Source organism: Strongylocentrotus purpuratus, unplaced genomic scaffold, assembly GCF_000002235.5.
Source record: "Strongylocentrotus purpuratus isolate Spur 01 unplaced genomic scaffold, Spur_5.0 spur5_scaffold_18, whole genome shotgun sequence".
In the NCBI taxonomy this organism is placed as follows: Eukaryota; Metazoa; Echinodermata; class Echinoidea; order Camarodonta; family Strongylocentrotidae; genus Strongylocentrotus; species Strongylocentrotus purpuratus.
The window spans coordinates 22,292,733-22,310,773 of NW_022145603.1; the positions used below are offsets into that span (position 1 = coordinate 22,292,733).

Below are 18,041 nucleotides of genomic sequence, written 5' to 3' on the forward strand. Positions count from 1 at the left end.
GTCTCTCTCTGTCTGTCTCTCTCTTTCTCCCTCTCTCATTCTCTCTCTGTCTGAAATGAGGGTACGCAACCTGATATCACCGCTCTTGGAATTGATGCTTACATATCATTTCAATGCACGCCACATTCTATGACTTGTTTCAACTTTCCAAAATGCTTTGCTACATTTCTTTGTATTTTAATAATTTTTCATTTGCCTGCTTTTTCTTTCTTCCTGTTGTTATCCGTTTGTCTTTTAGTGAAATAATGAAATCGAAACGGCAAAATTGGACCCCGCAGCCCCTCCCCCTTAAAACTAAATCTGGCATTCCTAAAGTACTGTACATAGTGCCTCTCTCATTACGGTTTCGTCTAAGTCAGAATTCCCTTCCAATGTTCAACCATGCAGACATTTTGGCATCCCCGCTATCAACGAACACCACCGCAACATGGAGAAACATTGGTCATGTGTCATGTCATTGACATTTGGAAGCGATGTGAATCATGTGTACATTTCATGTCAGTGGAAAACAACAACGAAGATATGATATAGCCATGACTGTTACATGACACGATTATCTATAGATGGGGGTGGGGAGGGAAGGGGAGGGAGGGTATAGTGTGCATGTCTGAATGCTAGGGTCCTTTCACACTGGCAAAATTAGGTGTATGTCATTCTCATTGCAAATCATGATTTTGTGCACACCAGGTTCAATCTGAGCATTGATGCACAATACTTTGGTTCTAAGAATTCAATAGCTCGTGAATGTTAACTCTGACAAGTTTATCCAAAGCAAAATCATCATGAGCCTACCAGTGACTTTCAAAAAGTTTGAATTACATGCAGGCCTATATCATTTCCTTACACGCACATGAACATACGGTACAATAGATTTCCTCACTCCGCAAGATGGTTGGCAAAATTGAAAATTCATGTAAAAATTCATTGGGCTCTGCTAAATAAAGAAATGGACCCCCCCCCCCCCCCCCCTCCCCCAAAAAAGAAAGGAAAAAAGAAAAAAGAAGAAGTCATCTAGCATTGTATAGTGAAAATTCAAAATTCATGTCAGGGTATATCAACAAATGAGGCTGCCCAAGGATGTGGTGAATTTTCATATTGTCATCAACATGACTGCCCCCACCCTCCCCTTGAAATTAGCATAACAAATTCGAAGCTCTGATGGGACAGAAATTTCCCCTGATATGACCAGATAATTATCTCATGTGTGCTACGTAAAATTTCATATGTGAACACCTCCATTTGAAATGTGACGGCTAATGTTTCGAATGTGAACGCTGAAATGTGTCCAGTGAGAAAGGGGTCCTCTGACACATAGCCTAACTGTGTGTAGAATGCTAAACGAAGCCGCACTTAGGCTATGTTAATTAGTATCTACATGTAGTTCTTAAACGGGTCCTTGCCATCTGCACGTAGTACTAACATGGGTATAGCATCTATAGAGACAACAGGTGCGGAGTGGTTAGTCTCTGCCACCAGACCCAACCTATGTTATTCATTCCTTCCCTACAGGATCACCAGTAGAAACAAAAGGATGGGCACAAGAAAACAACTGTAAAGCCAGAAACTCCCACTTGTATGTAGGAAGGGCGAGTGGTACATTTAAATCAATGTGTTATATACGGCAGATGAGAACAGATGGACGTTTTAGATTCAACTTGTAGCCTGTCAACGAAGACTACACCACTCAATGTGTTGAGGGACACTTGAGATTCAACTTGCAGCCCGTCCACGAAGACTACACCACTCAATGTGTTACCTATGTAGGAAGGGTGGGTGGGAGTTACGTAGTGTAGTGTTTCTACATGACCAGCCTTGCACTCGGGATTCTCTGTATCCTTTAATAGAACAATGCAGATTTACGTACAAGCATTGATTTTATCACCGTTGCTTCCACTGACGTAGCCTTTATCTGTCACGGTAGATTTACGTATGAATAATTTAGCCATTTCTCTTGCAAATCTGCTGCTCGTTCTCTAGAGATAGCAATCGTGATTTACATGTTGGGAATGCTAATTTTGCTTTTTGATATTTGGATATCAGATTTATCTCGATTGTTATTCCTTTTGTCGGCATAATGATCATCACTTCTGAATATCTGTTTCACAGTTCATTGCTCTGAATCTCATTAGATTACAAGCCCTTGCCATTGTGAAGGCTTTTGGTTTGTATTATGACTTGCAGTAATACATTACAGAAAAGCTGGCTTACTATTTATTCTTTATATTCTGCATATTTTCATTTCTATTTCATTTAAAGGCATACTACTGACACTACTTCAGATTTACATATTATACTGCCACCTGCTGCTCACAATTCACCAATGTGTTGACAGCCGTGTCCCACAATGCAACACCAACTGATGACGTGCCCATATAGGAACCGGAAATCACTATACGTACGCCTTCACCAAAAATTATCGGCTGAAAATACATTATATGGTAAAATAACCTCCCTTTAAACGTTTTATCTTGCTAACTATTACCTTTAATCTCCATAGTGGAAAGTTGGACTCGATATCCCTCTTGAAGAAGCGCGTTGTCTTGGTCGCTGCGCTCAGCAGATGTTCAGCTGGCAAGCCTTGCGTCTGGGAGATGTAACGGATCTATGGATGAGAAAACAAGAAAAGAAAAATGTCATTTATTGTACTTCAGGGAAACTTGATCAACAGTGTAGAGACCACCTGTCTATAAAGTAAGGCTGTGCACAACAGTGTAATGAGGTACCCGAGTACACTCCTATGCTTACAAGGGAATACTCGAGTATTCGGACGCCATGTGTTTTTTTTTTTTTTTTGTTGAATTTTTTTGGAATTTTTTTGGATTTTTTTTTTTTTTGGATTTTTTTTGGATTTTTTTTTTTTTTGCCACCACCATACATACCACTGGAGCAGTATCCCAGTTCTGTCGCCGAAAACGCATGCAATTTTACTTTGAGTTGCAGTTGAAGGCGCCGATTTAATAATAATAATAATAACAGTGAACAATGCTGTTTTAAAAACCAAGGATGGCAGAATAATCCATTTTCCTCCAAGTCCAAGCAGAAATCCAGACATTTGGTCCCAGTTTCTGAGTGGTGAGTTTGACAGTGCTTGAGTTGAGAAACATTTTACCGACGGCACCATGCCAGCGGCCGCCGCTCACCCAGGCACGGGTAAGCGTCGGCCTGGACATTTTAATTTTTTTTTTTTTTTTGCGGCCGAATATTCGGGTACGAGAAATCGTACCCAAGTAGTTGTCAACCGTGCGGGTACTCGAGCATTCGACTACCCTTCACAGCCTTACTATAAAGGTCAAAATTCTTGTTTCCCTTGAAATGATTTCTCATTGAAACCTCTACTTAAGAAATCTGTACATAAAGACCACTATTCTTGTCTCCCAAACTAGCTGAAAATGGTTTACCATTCTATAAGTATAGTATTTTTGAGGGATTTAAAAGTGAAAGATATTTTACAAGTTGTATTTAACCACTTATGCATGAAGATGCCATCAAAATAGAAATTGAAAGTGAAAGCCTTGAAAATAGACTACAAATCGCACGTCGTTATAAAGTGAAACACATTCTTTACAGCATGACTGGCAGTCCCATACATGTAACCATTGAAAAACAATAGATAGAGAGTGAAACGTTTTCAGCAAAATACAACATCAATTGACAACCATGCCATATTTAACAATGAACATTCTAGTCCAATGCACTGGATTGTTTCTTTGTTTATGTATTTGTTTAAGTGTCTTTTTAAATTATTTGCTTGTTTTTGTTTTTTGTATCTCGGCTACATGTAAACTTATGAATTGAAATTTCTCTTGAAATGAAAACTATAACAATTATTTTTTTCAAAACTTCACAAGGTACTTTTCCTCGCCATACAATCCTTCAGCAAAAAATAAAGAAGATTATGGTGCTGAATACATTTACATAAAGTAAGTTGGTTAAATGGACTTCAGATATTGTACTCTTTATTTAACATGTACATGTACACATATTTCTAATCGGTTTCAAACTCCCGCTTTCTCGTACAACAAACTTCTTGGCAATCTTTAGACATTGAACCCCACATGACCCCTTGTGTTATCAACTGGAAAATGACCATTTCCAAAACGTCAACTCATAAAGGTCATCGAGTTACAATTTCCTTGTCGGTTCTATAATTACTTCTTCCCCTTCCCGATTAGACACCCGTGTTGTCATACTAATGAGGGGGATGTGTCGTGACAAATATCGGACACTCAGGCAACGTATGTTCAAAAGCGAGTTATCATTTCTCCATCTTTCTTCTCAGTCTTAAAATAAATTTCCCTCATCCTCCTTAGCCCCCAGTGTGTTGTGCTATTCTCAGATATCGCAGGCTGTAGTCCGACACATTCATGCTCGTGTTCTTTTTATAAACCGGCCATCAAAGCAATAAACTTGTTTCCTTTGAATGAGGAGTTGACCCTAAATCATCCTCCCCCGAAAGCTGTGTAATGTGCTATTATTGGACAACATAGCTTGCGATGGTCCCACTCACATAGATTGGTGTGGGCATTTTTAATCTAAACTTAGCTTTCCTCTCTATACATATACACCAAGTGAAAGTCAGTTTAATTTCTGCTCAATTTAAACCCGTTGAAAATGTTCATATTTACTGCAACCCCAAAATAAATGCAATCTTTCACGCTTGTAACTAACATTGTTGTACCTTACAACATGAATAACCAGGGGGGATACATGGGGGCTTGGGGCAAATTAGCCCCGAAATGCCAAAAAGAGCCCCCGAAAGTCATAAAAGAGCCCCCCAAAATTGCATAGTTCAATGCAAAACAAATTAAAGAGTGTCATTTTCATGCAAGCAAGCTTGAAAAGTAGCCTCCCACCCCCCCCCCCCCCCCCACCAAAAAAAAATTAAATATTTTTTTCCTGTGAATAACGGTTGTATCTGAATTTTACCGCATGACTCTCGACATCCACCTACGAGTACACTGCAACCTAAATATAACGCTAAATCCTATTTGCACTATTTCTAATCTTAGCTCAACTGGGCTTCTTCATGACTCTAGTCCCCACACTGGGATATCGGTGTTGGGTTCCCTCAAACCGACGACGTCAGATGACACTTTCTAAAAATAAGTGGCCCCTTCCCCCCTTGAGCCCCCGAGGCAACATTTTAAGTTCCTGCTTTAAGAGCAGAGTCCCATACAATCGTTTTCACGTCATGTGGACCCCTAATGCCTTTGGAGCCAATATTCTTGTGTACCACAAAAGATCGTGGCCGAGGCTAACAATAATAGAAGCAGGATCCTTTTCTGGATAATTATTTTTGGAGTCACTTGAAATATTGTTCTTCTTCCTTGAGATTTAAAAAAAAAAAGCACAGTCCCATGCTATTGTTTTCATGTCATCTCCCAAGAGTTTTGGGGCTGCATGAACCCCTAATGCCTGTGGAGCCAATATTCTTGTGCACTGCAAACAATTGTGGTCCAGGCTCAAGATTAAACAAACAGGATCCTTTTCTGGAGAATTATTTTTGGAGTCACTTAAAATATAATTCTTCCGCCTTGAGATTTTTTTTTACAGAGCACAGTCCCATGCCATGGTTTTCATGTCTTCTCCACGAGTTTGGGTGCCTCGTGAACTCCTAATGCCTATGGAGCCAATATTTGTGTGTACTGCAATAGACTGTGGTCAAAGCTTAAAATAAAAAAGGCAGGATCCTTTCTGGAGAATTATTTTTGGCGCAACTTGAAATACCATTCTTCCTTGAGATTTATTTTTGCAGAGCACAGTCCCATCCTTTTCAGGTCATCCTCATGAGTTTTGGTGCCTCGTGAACCCCTAATACCTATGGAGCCAATATTCTTGTGTACTGCAAATGCAATAGATTGTGGTCGAGTCTTCTTACAATAATAAAATAATAGAAGTAGGATCCTGTTCTGGTAAATTATTTGTGTAGTCACTTGAAATATGATTCTTCCTCCTTGTGACTTTTTGTTTTTATGTTCCGTTCAAGTATCATCTAAAGGATTGTGAATAACTTTCTGCAAAGCATATTTTCCCTTTCCCTCTCCCCCTCATTCGTCATACAATCCTTATGGGGGTGGGGGATGTACAGGGGAAGGAACTTACAAATTAAAATAGGTCCTATGTTTCCCTGTGATAAAAAAAAATATTAAAAAAGAGATTTCTCCTGTGGAATTTAGAAGATAATTTGTACCTAAACTTACTGCAGGAAATTATCAAATTTGTATGAAACTATAAATTTTCATTTTTTCATTTGTATTGAGGGAACAAAATAATCAAGCCAACCTGTGGCTATACAACAAAAGGCGTTATAAAGGAATTCAACTGCTGTAGTAAGCTATAAAAGTTCTTGAAACCACCTTCTTGGATGGATCATTGCAAGGAGTTTGTAAAGACATTGGGGGGGGGGGGGGTTTACACAAAAGAGTCTAAAAGTTTTCAGGATATTTTGAACGATGTTTATTTTTGGTGTTTCTACATATGTATGCCTTGTAATATAAAGAGTTTGGGTTGATTAAAAAACAATAAGACCTCTGATTGATTAAAAAATTAATAGTCAACTTGTGCACAAAGTTACAATTGATATGAATCTCACTTTTAAAAATCCTCGATCGATTTGGATCTCGTGACTCTTCATATAACGTGACCGTGGTTTACATTTCACTTCTGTATTTATTTTGTTAAAACTTGGAAGCTTTCCTGCCAGGGCAAACCCAGTTCAACCTCTAACCAAGGTGCGTTCTTTCATATGTGTGCATATTTACCTATTGATTGATACGACACAAATGATTACATGTTCAGCATGCCCCGTTGGTTGTTATTTCCTGACTTGTTTATATTTCTGGGGTGCCGGGCGCCTATGCTGCCAAGTGTTAGGCCTCGAATCAGATTACTTTATTACATTACAACGCAAATCCAGGTGGGGGGACCGAGTTCCCGACAACGATTCTGTGAAATTCATTAAAGACTTCCTCTCCAAGTCAGAGTTGCTGGTATGGGTAACGTGCGAGTTTCAACCCATGTTTCGGTTAAGGTTGATTTGAGTGAGATATTATTAAATTCTCTCTGCCTGCCGTTTTGCACAATGAAAAGACTGGAAAAGTTGATGGCATGTCATAAAAGATGTATCAAGTATGTGCATCAATTATGCTCATTGTAATGTACGCAAATCATGAATATGTACAAGTACATCAGTGGACTGTGTTGCATGTCATTGATGTAAAGTACATGGATAGATTAGATGCAATGTACATTGTATCAATGTAATGTACATTGTACAATGATACGTTAATGTAATGTACAGTACTGTATTGTACATTAATGCAATATGCAGCAATGTAATACACAATCATGTTAAGAACATCAGTGTGATTTGCATTGGCTGTTTAGTTGCAACATACATGACATTTCCTCCTTTAAAAAAACAAAAAACTTTCCATTATGTTACACAATATTTTTTCGGAGGCAACTTAACAGTAAAACAAACACACCAGCATTGCCAATTTGAAAACAAAAATGTTGATCCAAACCCTTACCTGATCGTATTCCGAGGCTCCCGGATAGAGCGGCCAGCCGAGGAAGAGCTCCGCGACCACGCATCCAAGGGACCACATATCGATGGCTTCACAAAACGGGAGTCCCAGTATGATTTCCGGGGCCCTGCAAGAATCATAACAGGAATCGGAAAGGGAAAGAGAGAAACAAGAGGAAAAGGCATCATCAGCATTGTATTACATTCAGGCGATTACCATATTTGGTATTTATTGATGCTACCACTGTCTTCCTGTGTAACATATCTCTCTAAACAACCGCTTTCATGTACCTGCCAACCATCCATAGCAAAGTTAGGAATCTCTGAAGACAAAGTTAGGAATATTGAGACTTTTACACATGAACAGAGGTCCCGGTTTCATAAAACTTGTTGTCAATATAACAAGTATAATACCTGTTATAAGCTACTGAAATCATGGCATTTGATTGGCTGAGAGCAAATTTGTGATAGAAATTTAGAATTTGGTATTGAAAGCATGTTTCATGAAACCGGGCCCTGATATTTCACAAATGACAGAGGAATGTGGTTAATAACATGAGTTACATGGAAGAAAAATAGATATCATTTCTAGAGCATAGCACTGGAATGGTTGACAGCTCTGCAAATGAATAGGATTGGAAAAACACTTTTGGGGAGTCATAGCATGGATCGCTTCATTCACAGTGGAAATCAATGAAAAAATATTGGATTCCAAAATAGTTTATCAACCACTAACTTGGAGTGGATAGCATTGTAATTTTGAGTACATTTAACTACAACAAAGGGAAGTGAACCTGAACATGACTAATAAAAAAAGGGGATTCCCCTTCCGCTGCATTACTGAGAGTACAAAATGTCTCCCCTGATAATATATTCGGAAATCGAGAATAAACACATTTCACCGGTTTAATAGCAGAGTTGAATTTAAAATGAATTCTTTGATAAGATTGTAAGATTGCATGGAGATCAAAGGTAAACTCAGACAATTAAAGTATAAAGAAAAGAGATGGATTACATTCAAATGATTCATTTCCAAAGGAGTTAAGACCACCCAGGTGTTCTAACGAGAACTGCACCTCAGAGATGTTGTAGTGATGTAGAAATTGTGCATTATTCATAAACCGGGGGGAAAGGGAGGGGGAGGAGGGGGAATGGGGTACTATCGCACATTCTCTAGTAACGATCGCTTTGAAAGTCAATATAAAATACTAACTTCAACTCTAGACCAAACGATATACCTATACCTATATAAAGCTATCCTATTTTGGTAAACCTTAAAGATAAACTTTAGTACTGGTAATGCGATTGCATTGTGAAAGAAAAGGTGTGGAAAGGATCAGAAACAGTTGATCATGTAGCATGTAAGTATTGGTGTGCACTGCAAGGTTCTGGAGTCATCAAAATCATAATAAATTTGACCGAGTCTTGGTAAAGTAACAAGCACTGTACACAGAAAGCTATATATGGGACAACACACATGGTGTCGGGGCTAGTACTACCTTGATTTCCTTGTCTTTCTATGCTCATTACTCAGCCAGTATACATTTTCTTCCAAAATTGTTTGGCACATGTCATTTATTTGTAATCTTGAACATTTAGTGTAAGTTTCGTTTGATTCTGTGAGAATTAATTTTCTTTTTTTACCAGAACTGGAGTTTATCTTTAATGGCCACATTAACCCCAACCCTGATACCTAACCCAAGTCACACTACCAAACCCACTCCAAACAGATGTCCCTTTAATTCTCACCAATTGGACACCTATGGTTATATCTCTATTCCAGAACACCTTGAAACCAATGACACTTTGGAATGACATCACCTAGAGGGGGCCATCGAATTCCAGCCACCATCGGTTACGTTGCAATGGTGGTCAAAGGAAAGATGGTCTGGGACCTACATCTCGCTGGGTCCTTCCCTTTAATTCTCACCAACTGAACACCTATGGTTATATCTCTATTCCAGAACACCTTCGAACCAATGACACTTCAGAATGACATCACCTAGTAGGGGCCATCAAATTCCAGCCACTATTGGTCACCTTGCCATGGTGGTCAAAGGAAAGATAAGCCTGGAGACTGGGACCTACATCTCGCTGGGTCCTTCCCTTTAATTCTCACCAATTGGACACCTATGGTTATATCTCTATTCCAGAACACCTTTGAAACCAACGACACTTTGGAATGACATCACCTAGATGGGGCCACTGAATTCCAGCAGCCATCGGTCACCTTGCCCTGGTCAAAGGAAAGACAGTCTGGGACCTACATCTCTCCGGGTACTTTCACACAAGGACATTTTTACTAGACATAAGATGGCTCAGTGGTTCTGGTACTAGCAGTCCTATGTTCTAAACCAAGTTAATGTGTGATGCCCTTGAATAAGGCTTTGTGTATAGTGTTTGAACTGACAAAATGAAGCAAGTACACTTCTTCAAACTTTGCAGATTTTTCTTACGTACAAAAAAAATCTCTACGCGACAGTCATATTATTACTATACCATTTCATTTTTACTATGTAAAATTTTATCATCTTATCTATGCAAACAAGTCCAGTGTAAAGAGAGGTGAGGATAATCGAGCAGCTACAGGTGATTATGAACTAACTATTGTACAGCTGTAGCCTGTGCAATTTTAATGTTGGGCTTTATGGGGTCATCGTTCAATAATCCATATACATATAGTTTCCCTTGTGTGAATGGTGGGAGATAATCACAGATCGACCTCTCTTTATCGGTCTGCACCTCGCAGAGAATGCTATGGGTTGAATTGGCTATGGAATGTTTGATTGGTTATGAGGTAAGAGCACACCAGGTACTTTCTCCTAATATTCTCTCTCACCTCTCCTCCTTCTTTACTTTCTCCTTCCTTGCTCATTCTTTCTTTCACCTTTAATCTATCCAGCTCTCTACCTTCTATCTATCTATCTTTAGTCCTACTCTGTTTATTTCCTGAGTAATTCCCAACTTTTTATCCTGCATCCATTGCACCCCTCTCTGCCTTCTCCCTCCCTCCCCCTATTTTCCTCTCCACTCCCTCCTCCTTTTTGTTTAAGTTTCTCTTTATATTGAACTTTTAGGCATATAAAAAAAAAAATGAAATAAAATAAAATAAAGCATAGTAGCATATCTTTTAATTAAAAGTAGTTTTAGATACTTAATTAAATATCTATTTCTTTATGTAGGCCAATGATTGCATTATTGCTGGTTACTACTAACTGCAAAGCGTCTAAATCTGATCTGACCCTACCCCCTCCCCTCCCCCCTCCGTTGGCATTTGCCCCTAATTAAAATGAACTCCGATATATCTTTATTGCTCAAGGAGCGCACCCTCACGCAAGGATAATCATTAGATAGATACTGGACATAGCATCTCTTAGTAATAAATCATAAACGCCCGTCTTAAAGAATGTCCAAGTGTGTCCTCTATGCCATAAATAAATGTTCGATGATCGGAATAGAAGAATGGTATGGCGGTGATGCGTGGCACATGAAGGGTCAACCCCCCCCCCCCCCCTCAGAGAAGAGGGAGGATGGAAGAAAATAAAATGATGAAGACAAGAGGGGAAGGAATTAAAATCAAGGAGACAGAAATGAGAGGAAATAGAAGAATTCGAGAGAAACAGAGAGAAGAAAAAAGAGAGAAAGAGAGAGAGGAGAGAGAGAAAGGAGAGAGTGTGAGGAGATAATGAGAGAAGACAGTGGGAAAAAGCATAAAGCAAATGGAGTATACGACAAGATAGAGAGAGAGGTAGAGAGAGAGAAAGAGGGAGGTAGAATACAAGATAGAGATAGAAGCATGCAGAAGTACAGAGAGGGAATCATATAAAAGGTCGTTGTTCTCCCATGCTATATCCAACAATAGAGAAAACACATTCTCTTGTTGCTCCCTAACTCTCCTGACACTGAACGATAATACTTGGACTTTAGTCTCTCTTATGACAAACACTGTCTACATGAGCACATTTTCACAGACATTAATCATGTTCTAATGTCTCTCAGACAAAAGGAAGCATTATATTATGTTAAGGGTGACGTGAAACGAGGTGCGTTGAGTGCAAAGAGGTTAGAAGCATGTCAAGCCTTCTTTGATTTCCTGTACTAAACAGACTCTTTATTCCTCCATCTACTCTCCACCATTACAACAAACCCAGAAATTTGTGCATGCACACAGAATTTTTTGGGTACAAACATTTCTCAAATTGTGTGCATCGTCCAGATTTGCATGCCAAAAAGAATCACTATTAAAGTTGTATCACTAAACATGGAAAAGTTCTTGGTTGCAACGGCAGCTGTTATTATTTTTTATTAACGATTGACAAACGTTTCTTGTTGTACAGAGTTACAGTAGATAGATTGCAATCCCCCCCCCTCCCCCCATTGCCCCTTCCCTCCTTCTTCTAAAATTTCTTGACCCTAACCCCCCCCCCCCCTCCCCCCTCCCAAACAAACAATATTTTTTTAAAAATACAAAGTTTCTGGTTTAATATTCCAATTTGTCTTCCCCTGTTCCCCCCCCCCCCCGCACCCTCCTTCTCCAACACCTGTCATCCCGCCCCTCCTTCCCCCACCCCCTCCCCCCCCCCCCCCCCCCTCCGACACTCTGGGGCACATACACGTCGCCCCTGTACCCCTCGGCTGTGTGGGAATGTTATGTGAGGCTACAGACCTAGGCTAGGAATGCCTGGCAGAGTATCAAGAATCTCATCAACCCATACTTCAACATATATCACCTCTTAAGAGCCAAAAAGGCATTAACTCTGTATTATAGTACATGGGTAAATGACCTTCTCACTCTCAACAAACGATAGGTATGTGAGCTGTTACACGCAATGTACTATAAACTGCTTTCTTAAATTCAGTTGCCTATTCCAATCTTAAACTCGATTTCGTTCCAGTAATTCTATCAGCAAGCTCTATTACCACACTGAACGTAACTATTTATTTTATTGCAGTCGTGACGGCAATGCCTTCTTCCGTTGAGAGCGAGAAGGGCACTAATTCTGTCCAAAAGGATATGACTTAAGGCCCTTCTAATTCTCATCTGATACTTTGAAACTTTGCAAGACCAGTCACAGAGTGCAAGACCAGTCACAGAGTACAAGGCTTTTAAACAAAAACTTGACACCCTGCAACCTTTCTATGGGAAGTACAAGACATTAAACTAGGAATGCAAAATTATGATAATAACATGAAATCCCAAATCACTTAGAAATTTGTGCGGAGTCTGTAAGGAAAATAATCTTTGATACCTTAAACATCGCAATTATCAAGCTTTTCTATTTGATACTGATATACTGTAAGCCTTACTTGATTAGGCCTACAGTTATCATTTGTTTTGGGGATGCAGCCCTGTATATTGTTTATCATTGTATTTTGTTTGTTATAGCGCTTAGAGACTTTGGTGGTAAGCGCTTTATAAGCACCGTTTTTATTATCAATGTTATTGTTTTTCAAACCTTTATGCTGCATCCCCAGACATGTTTGGTTTTGACTGAATGTCTGAATAAATACGATACAATACAATACTAACCTCTTCTCGAATATAGGTTATGTGTTTCTAAAACATATTTCATTTCAGCTAGATACTATTTGAGGCATGCCAATCATTTAAAAGGCAATCCTATCTTGTTCGAGTTGGAATGTAAACTTGGGTTTACATCAACTTCTTAATATTCCCCCCTGGGCTAAGGCTAAGACTGTCATTCCAAACGTGCGATGATATCATATCGAATAAATAAACATTTAAGGGAACACATTAACACAGTGGTTCAGACTGCCAATGTAGATTTCAGTCCCATATGTTCAAAATCATGTCAGTCAACTCAAAACTATCACGTTTTTAGCCACATGTAACATCTGTGATCTAGAATTACTGGACAAGGATTATTATTTGAAGGGGGAAAATAAATCACTAAAACAAAATGACAGTTCCAAGAAATAGGCATAGGAGGAAAATACAAATTAATTAAAACTATCGCTTACTTTTTACAATCCTTTCCTGGTATTGCATATGAAGTTCATACGCCCATAGGTAAGAACACGTACAAATGTGGGATAGAATTTAATCAGTTTGTTAATTCCTCTTAATCCCTTTACTGCCTGGGGCATATCAATGTTGTAAATTACCATGTACTGACATAATCTACGCTTATATAAATGCATGGGTATTTCTACGTCTGCAGGTAACACATGCTCAGTCAAGAGACTTCTGTAAATATTCAGTATAACAAATAACAAGAAATTAAAATATAAACCTGATATCATGCAAATGCAAATACTATAAATCCAAATTAAAGGATCCAATCAATGCAAAACTTGAAAGTTTTTAAACCTGCACAAATAGTTTTCACTTACAAATATATTTGAAGAAAAGCTTTTCATTATATCATGAACCGCATTTGACTTTTAAAAATGCAAGATTTAAATATAGGACTTGTATTTATATGAACTCAAAAATATCTGTCTAGACCCCCCAAGAAAAATGCCTGAGTTGAAAATAAAATAAATATATCACAACTCAAATCAAATTTGAAGGGGGACAAAATTGTTTTCATTAAAACATTAAAAAGGTCAAATACACCCTGTAGCTAATCATATTTTCATAATTTCCAATTAGGGATCTTTGATTAGAATTGAAAAACATTCTGTCAAAGTGTTTTGCAGGAAATAATCAACAGGATTTTTAAAATCTATTTTCTGGGATGACGGGGAGAATGAGTTATTAGCACAGCTGTTGCTTCACTCAACGAGTTCATATTATTAGCACAAACAAACATTATGGCAGTATCAAAGCAGAAAGTTAATCAATTGTCAATCTAAAGATGATCTTTGCAAAGGAAACGAAAAACATTGATTGCGGGGGGGAGCTCCCACGCTTCAAACGTGACTTAACAGTAAGATCTCAAAATGGAATGAAAATGATTGCATCAACTTCAGGCGACTTCAAATGCTACAGTTAAAATAGCTCTTTTTCCAATTGAATGTGTGTAAAATGTTTCTTCTTTTCTTTTAAAGAATCTCTACAGATCAAATAAATTCTTAAGTTCCAAAATAGCTTTGTTCCCTTCCATCTGCAAGAATCTTCAGGAGTGAAGGAGGCAGATTATGACGAAGAAGAAGAAGAAAGTGCATGCTTTCACACATTAGGAAACTGCATTATGATTTGATAAAAGAACTGACATGTCATTCATTTCTACCAATGTGACAAAAGAACAAACTTATCAGAGAACAATTTCTTTCGATTCTATAGATAGAGAGAAATAATACAAACATGTGACAAGATTTAGAGGGCTGCTAAGCAAATTTCGATGGGTTATGACTCAAAGGGATTTTTGATTTTGAGACTTGAGAAGACAACAATATCGCTCTTTGTACGGAAAAGAGAATACGAGCGAGATCGTAATCCAAGCACGTCAAACGGAATCTTCCGTGAATCAGCGGCTTCCATCATTATCAGCACATTAATGTTAATACCCCCTGCCCAATCCCCACGGATCACGACTCATTAGACGTTTGCTCCTCATCACAATAGAACACCCTCCAAACAATACCGCCACGGAATGCCACAAAGGAACTCGTCTTCACGAACACCGACAATGTCAGCGATGACTGTGCACATGTATTTCATCGATTATGGGAGGGGAGAAACATTGTCCCTGCGACCTTTTGATGCTTTAATCAGTTGTATTAGCAATACAAACATGACGATGGAGGCATTCATGTTTAGCAGTTGTACAGTGTATGCTATCCATGAGTATATGGTTCAGTGGGGAGTTTGAATAGATTTGGCGTAATCCTGAGCAAATATGACATTTGATTGACAGATATCGACATGAGTTTGACTTGTAACGATTCAAGTGATAAATTTTGGACAGCATCAATTGAAAACTAAGGGGTAATGCGAAATCCTCAAATGAATTATGGATATTATTGACAACACAAAATGGAATCTGTTTAGTCCAGCAGTTGAAGAAACATTTTGCATTATTCTTTTTTCTTTTGAATTCATGACTACTTGAATAAATAATTCATAGTTAAAGAAATGTATAATTATTATTTCTTTTGCCCAACAACAAAAAAATCAATTTAAAAGGCACATTTTTTTTTTTTTTTTTTTTTTTTGGTGGGAGGGGTGGGGGGGGGGGGGGTAGTTAACTTTACAGTTTTCCTACCAAGCTTGGAGGAACCCCCTCTGAAATATGAATTATACATAATACTTCTTGACTAAATAGCATATATCCCCTGATTTATTCCATAACTTTTTCTTTTTTTTTTCCATTTTTTGGACCCTCCAACAGGCCATTTATTCCATAACTGCATACTGTACAGTATATCAATGAGAGAAAACAAACATAAGGGAAGACCAGAAAAAATACATAACACATTCAAATCTAACATAAAGTAAAATATGGTTGATAATACGTTTGGGTGTGCCGTCATCAGTATACAGTACCTAAATTTTTCTCACAGTACACTCGTATTTGTCTCATTCAATTCACGCTACATGTATTCCATTTATTTTCCGATTCAATCATGCAGCTCTAGATCCACATGAATCCAAACCATAAAATTCATCTGATTCTGAACAACAGAATGTTAACAAATCATTAAAATTCACAGATAATAAAAGAAAAGAAATTGAATAACAGAAATGAAAGAAATGGCCCAGCAATTTGGGGTGGGCCATTACAGGGTTTCAAAGTTCACAACTATAAGTATTTGTTTCTCTCATTTTTCATTTTTTTTCATTTTTTCCCATTCAATCATGCAGCACTTGATCCACATGAATCTAAACCATGAATTCATCTGAACAACTGAATCTATGACGTTGACGAATCATTAAAATCTGCAGATAATACATGAATGAAATTTCACAATACCGGTAAACGAAATAAATGAAATGGACCAGCAATTTGGGGTGGGCCATTACACGGTTTCAAAGTTCACAACTAAAAGTATTTGTTTCTCTCACTCTTCTGTGTACTGTCAAACAATGCTCTATTATTTATCCCAATCCATTTCGCCTATCCATTGTCAAAGGATGGGTAGCAGACGGGAAAAAAGGTTGTTTTGCCTAGAGGCTGGGCGTGCTGAAATCCCTTTTTTCCGAACTGTCACGGTAAATTTAATTCTTTGTTTCTCAAGTACTGGCGTACTGATCCACTTTTAGTGGTAGTCACAACGTTGGAAGCAATTAGTTTTCCTGTGGGGAATTTGAAGTCTTTTCATTGATTTGCCCCAATGCATGGGGAAAATTATTATACATTGCAACACTGTTCAGCCTTGGTTTCTGCTCTGTCAACACAATGTTGGATAAGTATGGAAATATAATGCAATACCAGGGACTTCATCAAAATTTATTTCACAAGAAATACAGATTTTGAAGTCATGTTTTGTGCAGTGTAGATACATGCAGATGTTTGAATATTAAAGTAACATCATTTTCATAAGAAATGAATTCTATAATTCATAGGCTTACATTTTATAGGAATGTTTTGTATTGACACAGAAATAAGGACCAACTTTTAATTCTTTATCCATATATTCTTTTGGGCGAGGCGGCCTTTAGTATTAAATCAAGCAGAATAATAAAGACATTGGTTTCACTATGTGTGGTGTTTGGAAACAAGCAAATTAATGTAAATCCTATTCTGTGTGAGTTAAAATCTAAGGCTGCAACATTATTCAAAGTGAACTGAACATGTGCGCCAATAGTCGCCTGTGGCAATTCGCTGCTTGTTACATGACTCGACCAATGCAAGGAAAGAATCAATTATAGGGGCATTTACAATGCAAGCAAAAAACCACTAGGTTGTTCTCACATTCCAAAATTTCATAGAAAACAAACACCAATGCTTTGTTTAAATACAAACGATGGTTTTAAAAACTGATTTTTCAGCAGTGTTAATAGGCCTTGTGTTTTCTCTTCAGTCGAATGCACTATCTGTATTAACTGATCATCGCACAAACCGGTTGACTAATGGCATAATAGATTAGATACCAAAGTGAACGGCTGAACCTGTCAATCGAGATACAAGCTTTAAAGGGGCCTCATCACACCAAATAAAATGGTAAAGATAATCGTCATCATTATGTGTCGGTTCCTGAGATGTAGTTTGCTCTCTGATGCCACTTTGATCAAAATAAAGAAGACAATTTTTTTTTAATATAAAAAAAAAATCATCAAATCATTCTAAACAGTAAGGTCCTACCGAGAAGATATTGTGGCTACATTCTTCTCCCTAAAACAGGAGGAGGTACGATCGTTGTTATATACTGTACACACCCATTTTAACAAAGCACAATAAGTCAAATTAACTCTTTCAACTTTTATGACAATTGTTCTAAGGCTTGGTCGTATGGAATAGGTTATCACAACAGATCTGTCTAGTTGATCCTTCCATTTACTTTGATAAGATAAAGATACCAATACCCTTGTTATTGAATATCCTCCATGGGTACAGCAAAATAGGTGTATCTCTATTAACCCAAACAAGCTTTGACGTGAAAAAGT

The 18,041-nt window shown here is 38.0% G+C and overlaps 1 protein-coding gene across 2 annotated transcripts in view; it reads right to left on the reverse strand.

The window, feature by feature from the left end:
• The window catches only part of LOC752046 (homeodomain-interacting protein kinase 2), an 82,031-nt gene that overhangs the window by 33,214 nt on the left and 30,776 nt on the right, over positions 1–18,041 (reverse strand). For both annotated transcript variants that reach the window (XM_030989473.1, XM_030989474.1), the window contains exons 3-4: positions 7,533–7,656; positions 2,483–2,602 (exon numbers count right to left, since the gene is read on the reverse strand). In XM_030989473.1, the coding sequence (XP_030845333.1) occupies positions 2,483–2,602; positions 7,533–7,656 (244 nt within the window). The remainder of the gene's footprint in view (positions 1–2,482; positions 2,603–7,532; positions 7,657–18,041) is intronic.